The sequence below is a fragment of the Gorilla gorilla genome, chromosome 7 (genome assembly GCF_029281585.2).
Source record: "Gorilla gorilla gorilla isolate KB3781 chromosome 7, NHGRI_mGorGor1-v2.1_pri, whole genome shotgun sequence".
In the NCBI taxonomy this organism is placed as follows: Eukaryota; Metazoa; Chordata; class Mammalia; order Primates; family Hominidae; genus Gorilla; species Gorilla gorilla.
In genome coordinates, this window is record NC_073231.2 from 73,367,551 (window position 1) to 73,386,136 (window position 18,586).

The 18,586-nt window shown below is 39.1% G+C and overlaps 1 protein-coding gene across 12 annotated transcripts in view; it reads right to left on the reverse strand.

The window, feature by feature from the left end:
- SPIDR (scaffold protein involved in DNA repair) overlaps positions 1-18,586 on the reverse strand; it is a 476,432-nt gene that overhangs the window by 282,832 nt on the left and 175,014 nt on the right. For all 12 annotated transcript variants that reach the window (XR_010134994.1, XM_031013651.3, XM_063709293.1 and 9 more), the window contains one exon: positions 11,646-11,865. Coding sequence is in view for 11 of the 12 variants with exons in the window: in XM_031013651.3 (XP_030869511.3) it covers positions 11,646-11,865 (220 nt within the window). In the remaining variant the exon portion in view is untranslated. The remainder of the gene's footprint in view (positions 1-11,645; positions 11,866-18,586) is intronic.

Here is an 18,586-nt window from a genome sequence, read left to right on the forward strand (position 1 = left end):
CTCTCTCTTGCTGCTTTCAATACACCATCTTTGTCTTTGGGTTTCATCAATTTCACTACTATGTGCCTTGGTGTGGACCTCTTTGACTTTATTATGCTTGAAGTACATTGGCCTTCTTGGGTACGTACATTAAAGATTTTCATCAAATTTGAGGAGTTATGTTATTCTTCAAGAATTTCAAATTAGCCTTTCAAGTGGTAGCAATTACCATGCCACATTCCCCAGCTCCACAATCCTGGTTCAGATTGCTGGGACCAGGGCTGATTATGTGTTTTGACTGCTAATTGCTGCACTTGATCACTGAGGGGCTGGCACAAAAGCTGGCAGACATTGTTCCTCAGCCATTATTCTTCAAATATTTTTTCTGGTGTTTCCTCCCTCTCTTTTCTTCTCCTTCTGGTACTCCTATAATACACAGGGTTCTACATTTGATAGTGTCCCACAGGTGCTTCGGGCTCTGTTCATTTTTTTCATTCTGCTTCTCAGACAGAAGGAGTTCAATTTTCTTTTCTTCAAGTTCAATGAGCCTGTGCTCTGCCTCCTCAAATCTTCTGTGGAATCTTTCTAGAGAGTGTGTGAGTGTGTGTGTGTGTGTGTGTGTGTGTGTGTGTGTGTGTGTTTTGACAGGGTTTCACAATGTCGCCTAGGCTGGAGTGCAGTGGCATGATCTCAACTCACTGCAACCTGCGCCTCCCAGGTTCAAACCATTCTTGTGCCTCAGCCTCCCAAGTAGCTGGACTGCAGGAGTGCACCACCATATCCAGGTAATTTTTGCATTTTTTATAGAGATGGGGTTTCTTCATGGTGCGCAGGCTGGTCTTGAACTCCTGGACTCAAGCAATCCACTCACCTCAGCCTCCCAAATTGCTGGGATTACAGGCGTTAAGTCACCACACCCAATCTCTAGTGTGTTTTTGAAATTTAAATTATTGTACTTTCAGCTCCAGAATTTCTCTTTGGTTTTTAAATAGTTTCAGTATCTTTACTGATATTTTCATTTTGTTTTGATACCATTTTCCTGATTTCCCTTAGTTATTTATCTATGGGTTCCTTTAACTACCTGAACATATTTAAGACAACTGATTTAACATTTTTGACTAATAATTCCAATATCTCAATTTCCTCAAGGACAGCTATGTAAAATTATGTTTTTCCTGTATTGGGCCATATTTTCCTGTTTGTGTGTTTTGTAATTTTTTGTTGAGAATTGGACATTTGAGTAGCACTTTATAAAAACTCTGGGAATCTAATTATCCCACTCCTCAGGGATCACAGAATCTTACCTGCTGAAGACTGGAATTGTCCATCTGTGATTTTTCCAAATTATACTTTAATATTTGCTGTAAGTGTTCAACTGGACTGTAGAATTCCACAACAGGCACTTCATGTGGTTCCTTCCAGGTTGGTAGTTATTTTGATAGAGGGATGGATTTCTGGAACTTCCTACTCTACACCATTTTCATGACATCACTCTTCTCAGTTGCTCTCTTTACTCAGTATCTTACATTAGGAAGAGCATGGTAATTTGTTTGCTAATATTTTGTTCAAATGTTGCCATTTCTGCTTCCCTCTACTGGAAACAACAGTATATATTTGCATATGAGAGACTCTGAGCAGTCCTACAATACAACAACTGGTACACATTTGAGGAGCCTTTTCCAAACTTATTTGAGCACAAAACACTTTAATCATATTTCTATGAACACCCTGCTATAGTCTGAATGTGTTTCCTTAAGTTCATGCATTGGAAACTTAATTTCCAATGCAACAGTATTGGGAGGTGGGACCTAATAAATTATGAGGGTGCTACCTTCCTGAATGGATTTATGTCATTACCATGGGAGTGGGCTAGCTATCACAAGAATGGCCTTGTTATAAAAGCAAGTCTGGCTCCCTCTTGCTTTTGTGCTCTCTTGCCCTTTCACCTTCTGCCATGGGAATATGAAAAACGAAGGCCCTCAACAAATAGTGGTGCTATGCTCTTGGAATTCCCAGCTTCTAGAACCATAAGACAAATGAATTTTTTTCTTTTTTTGAGACAGAGTCTTACTCTGTTACCCAGGCTGAAGTGCAGTAGTGTGATCATGGCTCAATGCAGCCTTGACCTCCTTGGGCTCAGGTGATTCTCCCACCTCAGCCTCCCAAGGAGCTGGGACTACATGCATGCACCATCGTGCCTGGCTAATTTTTGTATTTTTTGTAGAGATGGGGTTTGCCCAGGCTGCTCACGAACTCCTGGACTCAAGCAATCCACTGCCTGCCTCAGCCTCCCAAAGTGTTGGCATTATAGACATAATTCACTGCACTGGGCTGACAAATTTCTATTGCTTATAAATTATGCAGTCTCAGGTTTTCTGTTATAGCATCACAAAACAGACTAAGATACACCCCATTGAAAAGTGTCATCTAACTTCACTTCCTCCTCATGTAGAATAAATGACTGCCTTCCTTATCTTCCTTCCAGTTTTTCAGATTATCCAGATTATCCTCATAGTCTATATCTTTTCCCTTTTCATACTGCATTAATTTTCTTTCCTAGTTATTTCCTCTCAAGACACCCTGTAATTTTGACGGAAAAGACTAAATTCCTTGTTGTCCCAACAGGAAGATAATCTCACCCAGTAAACAAACTTTTCATCGTTAGTACTGCTTTGGTCTCCGCAATAGGAGCCAGCAATTTATTTATTTCAAAGAATCTCATGTGGCAAATATAAAACAGGAACCAAAGCAGTTGTGAATAGGCCCATGGGCTCTACCTCTGTCCTCTACCAATTACCACACATGGGTTATACTAAAAACCCAGACGAGCTGACAGAGCTTCTCTTTTGGAATCATAACCTCTCTTGTGTTTTTACTCTAGGCTCTAATTACTGCTGACACCAAAAAACTACCATTGACTGGGCCCCACAAATCAATCCCAAGTCTCCCATTTCAGTACATGGCATGATCATTCACTTGTTTGCTCAAGCCAAAGACTTAGTTGTCTTCCTTGTTTCCTATCTTTACTTAAATACCACATCAAACCCATCAGCAAACCCTGTTGCCTCTAACTCCAAAATATATTCCAAATCCACTATTCACCATCATAGTCCAAAGCACCACCTTTTTCCACACTTGAGCTACTCCCACAGCCTCCGAGATGCATTTATTCTGCCCTTCCACCCCCAGTCATCCTCCACAGACTTTAAAGGGTGAATCAGATCATAATGCCTCTCCTGTAAATCTCAGCTTGTTAACACTGCACACAGGGAGGTTCTCCAGATTCACTTTCTGCTGCTACTGCCTTGGAATTTCTACTTCGTACACAAAGCACTACATATACCCCTGCATACGTCTTACACTAGGCCATTCTGACTTTTTGGTCTTTACTCATGTGGTCTCCTCTACTCCAAATGCCCTCATAGTCCCTCCCCTGCTTCTTTCTAACATAGCCCTTTTAGCTCAGATAGGGCATCACCAACTTCAGGAAGCTACCCCTGACACCCCATCTCTCGGTCTGTAGTCTCCCCAAGCACACACACACACATAAACACAGGTACACACACATACTCTCACATACATAACCACCCACCCTACTGACCTACCTACTGGCTGTGCTTACCTCCTCAATCCTCTTGCAACCTCTGTACAGATATCTATTACTACGCCTACAATGGTCTTTTATAACTTGTTTATATTACTTTTCTCTTCCACCACACTGTGAGCTCCTTAAGGGCAGAAACAATTTGACATTCATGTTGAATGTTGTATTCCCAGGAATTCTAGTACAAGGCTTATTAAAGAGTAAGTAAGTAAACATTCAGTAAATCTTTTTAAATGAATGTACAAATCAACAAAGTCTCATTCAATTAGGGAGGATAAACAAGGCTGACAACATCTTCATGATGATTTAATACAATATTAATCATATAGTTACTGAGTGCCTACTATGTTTCAAGCATTATTCTAGGCAACGGGAATACAGTAGTGAAAAAAATTTTGAATTGAATGTTTTAGCCAAAGCAATAAGACATTAATCAGATAAAGAAGCATGAGTATTGGGAAGGAAATAACAAAATTATTATTCTAAGTGATATAACTATAAAAAGAAAAGCTGTCACCAGTAAATAAATATAAGAAAAAGTACAGTCATATCTTGGAGATACTGGAAGTATAGCTGCAAACCACTCCAATAAAGTTATTATCACAATAAAGCAAGTCACATGAATTTTTGTTTCCCATTACATATAAAAGTTATGTTTACACTATATTATAGCCTATAAGGTGTGCAACAGCATTGTATCTAAAAAAAGTGCATACCTTAATCAAAAACACTTTATTGGTAAAAAATGCAGCCTTCAGTAAGTCATAATCTTTTTGCTGAGAGAGGGTCTTGCCTTGATGGTGATTGCTACTGACTGATTGGGGTGGTGGTGTGTGAAGGCTGGAGTGGCTGTGGCAATTTCTTAGAGAACAATAAAGTTTGCTGCATCAACTGACTCTTCCTTTCTAGAAAGATTTCTCTGTAGCATGAGATACTGTTTGATGGCATTACTGGAACTTCTTTCAGAATTGCAGTAAATCCTCTTAAACCTGATGCTGCTTTATCAATCAAGTTTATGGAATACTCTAAATTCTTTGTTGTCCTCTCAACAATGTTCACAGCATCTTCACCAGGAATATATTCCATCTAAAGTAACCCGTTTCTGGCCAGGCGTGGTGGCTCACGCCTGTAGTCCCAGCACTTTGGGAGTCTGAGGCAGGCGGATTACCTGAGGTCAGGAGTTCGACACCAGCCTGGCCAACATGGTGAAACCCCATCTCTACTAAAAATACAAAACTTAGCCGCGTGTGGTGGCACACGCCTGTAATCCTAGCTACTAGGGAGGCTGAGGCAGAAGAAATGCTTGAGCCTGGGAGGTGGAGGTTGCAGTGAGCCGAGACTGTGCCACTGCGCTTCAGCCTGGCTGACAGAGCAAGACTCTGTCTCAAAAAAACAAAACAAAACAAAACAAAAAAACAGTTTCTTTGCTCATTCATCAGAACCAACTCCTCATCCATTAAAGTTAGGAGATTTTAGCAATTCAGTCCCATCTTTAGGCTTTACTTCTAATTTGAGTTCTCTTGCTTTTTCCACCACATAATGCAGTTATTTCCTCCACTGAAGTTTTAAACCCCTGAGTCACTGATGAGGGTTGGAATCAACTCTTTCCATACTCCTGATAATGTTGATATTTTGACCTCCTCCCATGAATCATGAATGTTCTTAATGGGAGGTAGAATGGTGAGTCCTTTCAGTAAGGTTTTCAGTTTACTTTGCCCAGACCCTTGAAAGGTGGCTGGACATGGTAGTTCACGCCTGTAATCCCAGCACTTTGGGAAGCCGAAGTGGGTGGATCACGAGGTCACGAGTTCCAGACCAGCCTGACCAATATGGTGAAACCCTGTCTCTACTAAAAATACAAAAATTAGCCAGGCGTGGTGGCGCACACCTGTAATCCCAGCTACTCAGGAGGCTGAGGCAGGAGAATCACTTGAACCTGGGAGGCGGAGGTTGCAGTAAGCTGAGATTGCGCCACTGCACTCCAGCCTGGGCGACAGACTGAGACTCCATCTCATTAAAAAAAAAAAAAAAAAAGGAATCATTATCTATGGCAGTTAAAAGCAAGACTTGAAAAGTCAAAGTTACCCCTTGATCCACAGGTTGCAGAATGGATGGTTGTGTTAGCAGTCATGAAAACGACGTTCATCTCCTTGTACATCTAGAGCTCTTGGCTGACTAGGTGCGTTGTCAATGAGGGGTAGTATTTTAAAAGAAATTTTTTTTTCTCAGTAGTAGGTCTCAAAAGTTTGGCTTAAAGTATTCACTAAGCCATTCTGTAAATAGATGTGCTGTTATCCAGGTTTTATTGTTCCATTTATAGAGCACAAGCAGAGTAGATTTAGCATAATTCTTAAAGACCCTAGAATTTTCAAAATGGTAAATGAACACTGGATTCAATTTAAAGTCACCAGCTGTATTAGACCTTAATAAAAGAGTCAGCCTGTCCTTGGAAGCTTTGAAGCCAGGCATTGACTTTTCCTTGCCAGCTATGAAAGTCCTAGGTGATATCTTCTTCAAATATAAGGCTGTTTCACCTACACTGAAAATCTGTTGTTTAGTGTAGCCACCTTCATTAATGATCTTAGCTATATCTTCTGGATAATTTGCTGCAGTTTCTCCGTCAGCACTTGCTACTTCATCTTGTAATTTTATGTTATGGGGGAGTTTCTTAAATCTCATGAATCAACTTCTGCTAGCTTCAAATTTTTCTTCTGAAGCTTCCTCACCTATCTCAGACTTCAAAGAATTGTAGAAGGTTAGGGTTTTGCTCTGGATTAGGCTTTGGTTTAAGGGAATGTCATGGCTTGTTTGAGCTCCTATCCAGACAACTCAAACTTTCTCCATATTAGCAATAAGGCAGCTTTGCTTTCTCAATATTTGTGTGCTCACTGGAATAGCACTTTTTATTTCCTTCAAGAACTTTTCCTTTTCATTCATAACTTGTCTAACTGGCACAAGAAGCCTAACTGGCACAAGAGGCCTAGCTTTTAGCCTACCTTGCCTTTTGACATGCTTTCCTCACTAAGCTTAATCATTTCTAGCTTTTGGTTTAAAGTAAAAGATATGCAATTCTTCCTTTCATGTGAACACTTAGAGGGCATATTAGGGCGATTAATTGGCCAGATTTCAATACTGTTGTGTCTCATGGAATACGGAGGTCTGAGGAGAGAAAGTAAGATGGGGGAACATCCGGTCAATGGAGCAGTTAGAGCACACACAGTATTTATCAATTAAGTTTGCCATCCTATATGGCCACGGTTCATAGCATCTCGAAATAATTACAACAGTGATATCAAAGATCACTTATCACGGATCACCATAATAGATAATAATTATGAAAACTCTGAAATATTGGGATAATTATTCAAATGTGATATAGAGACAGGTGAGCACATGCTGTTAGAAAAATGGCACTGGTAGACTTGTTGGATTCAGGGTTCACAAACCTTCAATTTGTAAAAAGTGCAACATGTGTTTAGTGCTATACAAGCAAAAAAGCATAGTAAAATAAGGTGGGCTATATTCGATGTGACCAGCTGCAGAGACTCTACCATGAGGTTTACAGATGACTTAACAATATCGAAGAGTCAAAGCAGCAACAGCAAAAACGAAACACATACCCTTTACTATACTAAAACAGTTCCTAAAAGCTACTTTGAAACAATATCTGAAGTACATACCAAACTACATATATAACAATATCTACTACATAGCTGTTTATGATAGTAAAAGAACCAATATGTACCACATCCTGAGAATATGGAAAGTGTTTTAAAAACTATATCACACTGTGCAGCCATAAAAAATGTTGAGTGTGGTGTGATGAGAAACTGGCAGCAGCTGAGACAGCTTCAACCTTTACAGGTTACTATGGAAATCATGTATCAAAAGGCTCAAAACCCACTGGTATTCTATGACCAATAATTTCTACTTCTAGAAATAGTCTAAGAACCAAATCAGAAGGGAGGTATAATGATAAATATTTCACCCAAGCAGTGTTTAAAACAGCTAAAAATAGAAAGCAACCTTAACAATTCTAAATAAGAGGATGTTTAAATTACCACATATCCATATAGTGGAATACTAAGTAGTGACTAAAAAGATGACGATATGAATGGACTGATGGAAGGGTATACTCATGACAATAGGGAAAGTCAGACTTCGCTCTTCCAGCATACTGGGATGTGTATTCTGAGGAGAAGCAAAGTATCTGGCACAGGGGATACCAATAAATACTTCTGAATGAATGAGAGGTGTCCTGGTTGTCTCTGGATACACTCTCACACACTTAACCTCTCACCTGCCCTCATTCTGGCATTAGATTTCATGGCAGGATATAATCAGGCAGATGGTTTCTACCTTCCTCTCTCCCCAGTATCATTAAAGTAAATTCCTTCATTTGTTTTTTCTAGTATATCTGTGTTCAAGTGGTGAGATGTTTCTTTGGAATCATTATAAAGCTTTCAGTTTGCTTGAGTAGTAAAAGCTGTTTATTCATTAGTTAATAAATGTTGAAACTATGGGACATGAGATTCATTATACTATTTTATTTTTACATGTCTGAAATTATATAGATTAATGCATTTTTTTATAAGTTGGTGACTTATATAATTCTATGACTATTTCATAATGCAATTAATTGGAGGCAAGACATTTTACTTCTATCTTTATTTTCAGATTGCCAGAGGCAAAGCTGCATTACACCTCACTGGAATCCAATGAGAATTTACCAGGTAATATCTACAGAGGGCTCTGAGCTCCTCGGGGTAAGCAGCCATTGTACCTAAACTCATATTTATTACTACAGGACCAACAGGAGTATCTAAAGTCTATTGATTCTTTTAAAAAACTGTGCCCATGTTAAAAAAAAAACAGTTTAAATGAACACAGAAGGGTGCTAGTGGGAAAAGGACAGCCAGTCCACAAGGAAAAATATATTCACTATTATTTCTCAAGTTTCCATAAAAAAAAAAAAAAGACTAGTCCTTTAAAAAATTATTTTGGTTTTGTTAAGTATGAGGTTTTTTTTTTTTGGCGACAGGGTCTTGCTCTGTCGCCCAGGCTGGAATGCAGTGGTGCAATCTCGGCTCCCTGCAACCTCCACCTCCTGGGCTCAAGCGATTCTTTCACCTTTGCCTCCCGAGTAGCTGGGACCACAGGCACGCACCACCCATACCCAGCTAATTTTTGTATTTTTAGTAGAGATGGGGTTTCGCCATGTTGGCCAGGCTGGTCTCGAACTCCTGACCTCAAATGATCCACCTGCCTTGGCCTCCTAAACTGCTGGGATTATAGGCGTGAACTAACGCGCCCGGCCTCTTCTATTTTCTTAAGTATTATATGCTGAATATAGGCAAATAATCTCTTGACAGCCCACAGGCATTCCTGTGGAGAGTAACACCCAGGGGTTGTTTGGTAAGATCCAGACCTACAAACATTCCAAAGTCTAATGATAATAACTCATTTACTTGTAAAGTCTAAGGAGTCAGTGGGATTTAGAAATTCTTGGTCATATAAATCTTTGTAGATAATCTTGATCTAATTTTACTTCTCATAAGCCCAAGAAAATATCCTACATTTAAAGCCTCTAAAACATCTTCCCTGAAGAAAAATAATCATATTTAGATATTAAAAAAACAAGGTCATTTAATAAATGCATTTTAAAACATATAAAGGTGTGCCAAAAAAATTAGAAGTTGAGAAGGGACCAGGCCTGGTGGCTCAGGCCTATAATCCCAGAACTTTGGGAGGCCAATGTGGGAGGACTGCTTGAGGCCAGGAGTTTGAGACCAGCCTAGGCAACATAGCAAGACTCTCTCTCTACAAAAAATAGAAAAAGAAAAAAAGAATTTAAAAAGCTGAGGAGGGAGGAGTTTTTTAAAAAATAATAACAATAAAAGACTCTGCCACCACAAATGAACTTAGACACTAATGAAAGAGCTAAATTCCACAAGGGAGTAAAACTAAGGGGTGAACAAAGAAGATCCAAATGAGGACAGATTTCTAAAGGAGGGAAGACAGGTTCAAGGTAAGAGATGCTGATAGAAGTCCTGTGCTGCTGTGCACTCCATGAACACGGAGAGGGGAGCATCACATCAGAACCCTGCCAGACACTACTTTTAAAGCCCTACTCCGTGAATGCAGAGATTAACCTACCCTAAAAAACCTATCAATCTGTTTTTAATCTAGTAAGTTAAACCTAAACTTATTATAGAAAAATAGGCAGGATTACATAACTTACATATAGATTGTGTATAGTCACTGGGATGTGTTAAATACATAATTGAATATTTAAGAATTTAAAAATCCTGGAAGATTATACTCCAAATTATTAACAGCGGTCATCTAGAATGAGTGTGATTAATTGAAGAGGTGAGGGTAAGAGGATTCACTTTCTAAGTTATATATTTCTGAATTGTTTTAACTTTTACAATGCATACTTGAAAATAAATGTTTAAGGCAAATATTTAAAGCAAAAAAGAAAGGAAGCAATTATTAGGAGGAAAGTTCTAAAAATTAAGCTTAATGAGATGTGAGTAGTCCTAGCAGTTATTAAAACACCATATAAAACTATAGTAACTGAAATAGTATAATACTAGCATGTGCAAATACAGTTACATTAAAAGAGTAAATAGCCCAAAATATATGTAGGTATTTAGTACATGATAAAGGCAGCATTAAAATTGTATGAAGAAAAAACAGAATGTTCAATAAATAATGTTGGGACTCCTCGTGGCCATTTGGAAAAAAATAAAATTGCATTCACTACCTCACATATTACACATAAAGATAAATTCCAGGAGTGTCAAAAGATTTAAATGTAAAAATTATTAAATTGATGAAAGTCTTAGAATAAAACATAGAATAACTTTTACACCTCATAGTAAGGAAAACCTTTCTATCTATGATACAAAACCCAGAAGCTATAAAAGATGGCTAAAATCAACCACAGAAAAACAGAAAAGTTCTGCTCATCAAAAACAAAGCAACAAAACAAACCCCTGCCCCCTAAAAATGTAAAAAGTCAAATGATAAATGGGGAACGAACTAACTGCAATGTATATGACTGACAAGGCGCTACTTTTTTTTTTAATCATTTATAAAAAGATGGTAGAAATCACCAGGACCAAAGTGACCAAAGAGAAGAAAGGTCAAAAGCTATCAATGGACATAAAATGAAATGCAAGTGATTCTTAAAAACATGTAGAAAAATGCCTAAGCCCATTTTATATAAGAGAAATACAAATTAAAATGATAAACATCATATTTCCAATTTTTAACTTGGTCTAGATCAACAAAGTAGGTTGGTAAAGGAGAAGAAAAAGGCACTTCAGGCATTGCCAGTGGGAACGTAAAATGGTGCCATTTGACAAAGTCTGCTAAAATTAAAGAGGCACTGATCCAGCAATAATATTTATAAAAATTTATCCTATAGCCCTTCCTCATACATACAAAATGAAAACTTATAAAAAATTACGAAAAAATTAATAATTAGCTCTTAAAACAAGGCTGCTCAAACTTTTCCTCAAAAGTAGTATGATTTTCTTCTATTCATGGTAAAAATCAATATCCCACTGCAAAAGACAGCACACATAGTATCCTTTAAAATAATTTCTGATCCAATAATGACCATTTTTGCTCCTGCAATTCAAACACTAGTATATCTTAATTCATGCTTTTTATCCTCCCAAGTGACTAAGAAATATTTAATTAATGTGTGTTATCCTACTGTCACATAATGCCTGTTAACAAAATTATTTTTCTAAGAAATATAAAAACAAAAACAGCCAGATCTTATAACACATCACTTGGGCAAGAATCTTAATATGGTTGTTTCCTAAACCCTCTCACCCCAAATTATCAGAAATATGCTGACAGAACTAGAAATGAGCTATCAGAGACAATCCAGTGCTTCTCTGACAGAAAACCCACGTCCAATCCTGGCTCTCTTCCTCTGGCATTGCTCTATGATAAAGTGACAAAAATGTAACTGATAAAAATGTCTTTTCTTACGAGGCTGACTCACAGTTGGTGACTGCTGGATTAAGTTCTGCACACTCACCAGGGAGGGAAGATCCGGACAATGTCCTGGGGACGGCCCCTGAGGTAGCCTGCAGTCTCCTTGGTGAAGAGAACTTTCAGGCCAGCTCCAGGCCTGGGAGCCACACTTTGGGAGGAGCTGGTGGCTGGTGACCCCAATAACTGCTCACACATGGCAACTTGCATGGCGCATTCCTCATGCAGCTCTAAAATTTTCACAGTTAATACACCAGATTTTCTACCTAGAAGTTGAAGAAAAGAACAAAGCAAAAATGAAATCAAAAGACAGATGGTTCAAGCGTGAATAAAGCGTCATGAAAAAAAGATCCACATGCAGATAGCACTCTTCACCTGGAGAAAATGGTCTCCACATTTTGCAAAGTAAAACAGAGACACTACCATGCTCACTATAACACTTTTCTTTAATCAGAATAGGCCTGCATGTTGCATTTAATACATGGATTTTAAGCAGCATAAAATAAACAGTCTTCTGTCATGAAGAAATAGTCCTGTACAAATAGAAACCTTAGACCCGTCATTTTAAGGAGCATGCGTTTTACTCCAAGTCTGAAATCCTTTGATGACCACAAGGAGAATATGGCCACTGTGGATTCTTCTTCTTCTTAAGGATGGACCCTCCTCTTTATTATCTGTTTTGATTCTCTGCTTTGAAATCATGTATGTTACTAGCTGGCTGCAGCTGTTCCAATGATCAGAAAGGCTAACAGTTGAAGAGTTATGTGGACTGCTGGGTATTAGAGCTCTAGATTGAAATGGGTGGAATTTGATCTGGATTCAAGTGCTGGTTTCCTTATTAACTTGGCCAAGTTCCATGGCATTCAACTGTTAAATTGTCTTATGTGTAAAATGGAGATCCTGCCACCTGCCCCAGGAAACATTTGTTCGGATTAAATGAGATAACTGAAGTTGATAGTGTGCATAGCCTATACCCCAGAAATCTTAGGTAGGTACCCAGAAACTGTCAGATGCACCAATATACCTAAACAAGGATACACATCTCAGCGTTGTTTATAAGAGTAGAAAACTGCACCCAGCATAAATCAGAAAGATGGGTAAACCATGGTGTGTTCATACAACAGAACACTGTACGGCACTTAAAATGAGGTGAAGTAGATGTCTAAGAATCAGATGGAGAGGTCTCAAGAAATGAAAGGGGATAAACAGGATATACAGAGTATGACACCTATAATGTAATTTTAAAAAACACAGAAATCAATACAATAGTTTATGAATACAAGATAAGTATAGAAACATAAATAGAAGGATTCACAGAAAAGTCATGAAAGCCACTGTCTCTAAGGAGAGAGAAAGAGGAGTATGACTCAGGAGGGGAACCCAGAGGGTTTCAAATTTATGTGTCATATTGTTTCTATTATAAAACTATGGGAAACTAAAAAAAGACAAAGGATTGACATGTGTTACTAATTTTAGGCAGTGAGCATGCTTATGTGTTTCTATTACTCTCTGTGCTTTTTAATTAAAAAAATAAAAAAATACATAAACTGAGAACAACAAAAATGAAGGGTACAACATACTGCCTTGTTAATAACAGATACTCACTAATATGAGTTTCTTTACCACTTCAGCCAACTAGGTTAATAGTGAATAGTAAAAATTAATATTTAGACGGTGCTAAGATTTTAATCATCTATTTCTTTCTCCCTCTCACTTTTTTTCATTCATTTCCCATTCAACCCCAAATTTTTCATCCCTTCCTTTATCTAGGTGTCCATGACACATGTCCATATACTGGGCCCTGGGCCACCTTGCCTCCCCTAAGCACTGTCTTGGACAACTATTTCTTAAGGCAACTATTTCTGGGCACTGTCTTGGACAACTATTTCTTAAGGCAAGAAAACAGAATGGGGGAAGGATATGAATAAGCACAATGTACAAGCAGCATATAACGAGCTTCTCCTGGTCACTCTAGGGGAGGGAACAGAGGAATGAAACCAACTTGTAAAGAAAGGCACTAAGAAGTGAACACACAGATGTTTCACCACAACAGGCATTTTGTTAATGAAAAGTAGCTCATCTTCAATCGGTAAATTGGAAAAGAAATCAGGATAATGTGGAAGTCACTTCAGTCCACAAAATTTTTTTCCTCAGCAGGGCAGCCAGAGCAGTGTGTACAGAATTAGAGTCTTCAGAAACAAAGGGAAAAGCCCTAGATTGAGGAGCCACAGCGGCCACAGGAGCATTTTGAGACATAATTTAAGAATTTTTAAAACTTGTACCTATACTCAACTCAGGGCTCATTCCCAGCAATGCACAGGCCTGAAACCTCTCCTGTCTCCCACTGACAGCAGCAGCTGTCAGGACTCCATGGCCACTTCTGCTCTCAAGCACCCAGGGGTCTGCTCAAGTTCAAGTGTGCCAGCTGAGCACAGGCTCTTGGTTCTGCGCACTGTGGCAGCCCCCAGCCATGCTCAGCTGCCTGCCCAAGCAGCACAAGCTCTCTTCAGAAACTAATTCTTGTCTTGGGCAGCTCAAGTCCCCATAGACCCTGACAGATTTTATAAATGCAGGCTATTATAGAAATACATAAATAGTATTACAGAAGAAATACTTATGTACCTAAGATGCATCATACTGCCTGACTACAGTTTCTTCAAAGATTACTTTATAGCAGCATGATTTAGAGTTCTTTGGGTATATATCCAGTAATGGGATGGCTGGGTCAAATGGTATTTCTACTTCTAGATCCCTGAGGAATCGCCACACTGACTTCCACAATGGTTGAACTAGTTTACAGTCCCACCAACAGTGTAAAAGTGTTCCTATTTCTCCACATCCTCTCCAGCACCTGTTGTTTCCTGACTTTTTAATGACTGCCATTCTAACTGGTGTGAGATGGTATCTCATTGTGGTTTTGATTTGCATTTCTCTGATGGCCAGTGATGATGAGCATTTTTTCATGTGTTTTTTGGCTGCATAAATGTCTTCTTTTGAGAAGTGTCTGTTCATGTCCTTCGCCCAGTTTTTGATGGGGTTGTTTTTTATTGCAGCATTATTCACAATAGCAAAGACTTGGAACCAACCCAAATGCCCAACAATGATAGACTGGATTAAGAAAATGTGGCACATATACACCATGGAATACTATGTAGCCATAAAAAATGATGAGTTCATGTCCTTTGTAGGGACATGGATGAAATTGAAAAGCATCATTCTCAGTAAACTATCGCAAGAACAAAAAACCAAACACCGCATATTCTCACTCATAGGTGGGAATTGAACAATGAGATCACATGGACACAGGAAGGGGAATATCACACTCTGGGGACTGTGGTGGGCTGGGGGGAGGGGGAGGGATAGCATTGGGAGATATACCTAATGCTAGATGACGAGTTAGCGGGTGCAGCGCACCAGCATGGCACATGTATACATATGTAACTAACCTGCACAATGTGCACATGTACCCTAAAACTTAAAGTATAAAAAAAAAAGATTTCTATGATAAATCTTGACAGTATTCCAGTAACTATGAATTTTGATCAAGATCTATAGCACCAAATAACTTGTAAAATAACATTTTATGATGTTGGCTATCACTGCAGTGCTGCACACAGCAGCTCATGTGGTGACTAAATAGGCCTTGGAAGCAATACTGAGCGGCGCTCCCATGGCTGTGACACTAGGTCAGGGACAGGGCTACCCTTTACACTGAGCATTCTAAAGCTCTTTCTACAAAACATCCTCCAGGGCCTTCCTTCCCAGGAGAAAATAAAGCAGGGTAAGCTCCTCCTTGTCTGAGAGAGAAAAAAGCAAGGGACAACTTATACCAAAAATGTGCTTGAGGCAAGCTTTTATTTTATTTTTAGAGACAGGGTCTTGCTCTGTCGCCCAGGCTGGAGTACAATGGTATGACCTTGGCTTACTGCAGCCTCGATAACCTGGGCTCAAGGGATCCTCCCACCTCAGCCTCTCAAGTAGCTGGGATGACAGGCTCGCACCACCATAACATCCAGCTAATTTTCTTATTTTTTTGTAGAGACAGGGTCTCACTTTATTGCCCAGGCTGGTCTTGAAGTCCTGGGCTCAAGTGATCTTCCTGCCTCAGCCTCTCAAAGTGCTGGGATTACAGGTGTGAGCCACCATGACTGGCAGAAGCAAGCTTTTAATCCAAGCAGGGGATATACTCATTTTACAAACAAAGGACAATGTTTTGCAATTAGATGACTAGTACATAAAAGGCCATTTTAGTGCTACCAGGCAACATTTTCCATAACTGCTACAAGACAGCCAAAATATCACCTTGTCCAGGAAGTGTTTTCTGAATCCCAGCCAGAAGCAACTATTCCTTCCCTTGAAAATCCCCAAATACTTTAACTCTCTTATAAGAGTGTCCTCAGTTTTAAATGGACACAGTAGCGGCTACCCCAAGAGCACTACAATCACAGGTGCAAACACAGCAAATGTACCACGAAGTGCCTGGCCATGCAAGGATGGCAGCCACTGTCACTGCCATCAGCTCTTCAAGGCATTTTCAAGGCCATTCTCATACTCGATCCACAACAACCCTATGAAATAGGTAAGGAACATATTAATCTCCCTTTGTGGCAGATGAGAAAACTGAAAAATAAAGCTAGCTGCTCACGTGACTTTCTCAAGAACAGAGAGGATGACTGGCAGGTCTAATCCCAGTAATCAAATATCCTTACAAGCCAAGGACCAAAATGTCTCTCAGATAAATGCCAGTTAAGAATAGGAAATTGTGAGTGATGGGGTTTTTTTCCCCCTACTTCATTATGCTAAGACATAGGGCTTGTTTAAAATGCACAGACAGACAATGCTTCAGGTTGAGAAACGGACTCTGAGGCCTACTGCTGTGGCTGGACACAGTGAGGGTTTCAACAGAACTTGCACTGAAAAAGAAGATAACTTGTCAAGTGGTAATCATCAAAGAGAAAGTGCCACAAAGATCAAATGGAGACCACAAATACTAATATACAATAGCAAAGATGTTAAACGATTAAGAAACAGGAACAGAAAGATTCAATGAAGAAGATACACCAAGAGATCTAGTAATTTCTATCCATGCACATGTCTAGCAGATGAAACATAATTCTTAGTTAAAAATGGACAGTATTCAACTTCAAGAATAACAACATTTGCTGAATAACTGCATGAATTCGTTATTTAATCAGCTAACTGCTCTTTGAAAAGTCTTTTGTTTTAAACAACCAAGAGGCCACACACACACACACACACACACACACACACACAGATCTGAGCAAATGACTGAGCATGGTGGCTCACACCTGTAACCCCAGCACTTTGGGAAGCCAGGGCGGGAGGACAGCTTGAGGCCAGGAGTTCAAGACCAGCCTGAGCAGCACAGTGAGACCCCCCAGCTTTACAGAAATAAAAATATAAAAATGAGTCAGGCACAGTGGAGTATACTGTAGTTTCAGCTACTTGAGAGGCTGAGGCAGGAGGTTATCTTGAGCCCAGGAATTTGAGGTTATAGTAAGCTATGATCACAACACTGCACTAACTGGCCTCCCTAGTCAAGTACCTGACTCACAGAGTGAGACCCTGTCTCTCAAAAAAAAGAAAAAAAATGAAAAAAAGAAACACAAAACAATAAATTGAGCAAATGATAGAATAACAAAATATGTCTGTGACTACTGAGTTAAATGCCTTTTTTGTTGTTGTTGAAATATACAGGTAGTCAGGGTCCAATTATACTCACGTCAACTCAAGTCTTCCTAAGTAGGTTATATTGAATTAATATATGAGTATAACAAATAACTATACATGAAAGGACAAAGTGAAGCAAGTTAGTATGAGGGGAGAGATACTGAAATTATTCTCCGTGAAGCAAGTTAGTATGAGGCGAGAGATACTGAAATTATTCTCCAATAGAGGGCAGGAACATCTGTAAGTCTTTCTAACAGAAATACTTTTCATAACATAATTGTTGCCACTAATGTTAAGTTGTCCATTTTCCAAACACTGACCCCATGGTAATTTGGAATTTTCCTCCTACATTATCGCTTTGTCTCTCTTTATCTTCAGAGATATCCCAAAAGGCTAGCCTGCCCAGTTATCTTGCTCTAAAACATATGTTCTAGTATTCCCTGAAATTGGTACTTTTGTCTTCTTCAGGTCAATTCATCAAGTGTCCACCGTTCCTTTTCCTTCTCACTCTCACCCAGCATGCATGTGAGTGTGCAGACACACACACATACACACACAGAGAATCATGAGCAAGCAGCAGGGGTCAGGAATGGACATCAGGGGGTTTTAAAGTCCATCTGCTTCCCATGTGGACAGGACCTCTGTCTTTAATAAACACTCTAACACTGGTTACCACCAGCTGTGATGATAATAATTCATCTTGCTGCACTCACTCCAAACTACCATGCTATATATTCAGTGTACATTTTACTATTTTTGAAATAGTATTTTATACTTTCCCCCAAAAATAATACATGTATCCATTACTAAAATGGTTTTATTTGGGGTGTTTCTGTTAGTTACTTGTGAAGTTTAGTATCTTTAACGAACTCTATGCCCTATTTTACTGACTTCTCATAGCATTTTGGGGCCCCTAGCATTGTAAAATGAAGAAGGGTGTATACCCTGCTCTACGTTTTTCCTCCCCGACATGCTACACAATTTTAATTCCACATAATTCCACTTTCATTGTCAAGGTTAATGTTCACAGTATACCCTATAACCTATGCCAAATCTCCATGCTCCAGCCATAGTCTGACTCCAAGAGTTAACAAATAATCAACAAATTTACATTAGCACAATTATATAAACAAAATTCAATATCTGACCAGGGTCTTAGGATTGCATTTAAATGAGAATATCTCAGACTTAGGTCAAATGATTTGACTGTAATAATTCTTACGATCATTTAGGCCTTCCAAATGCCAAAAGAAAAAGGACCATCATTCTGGTGGCCCCAGCATACCCATTAGTAGT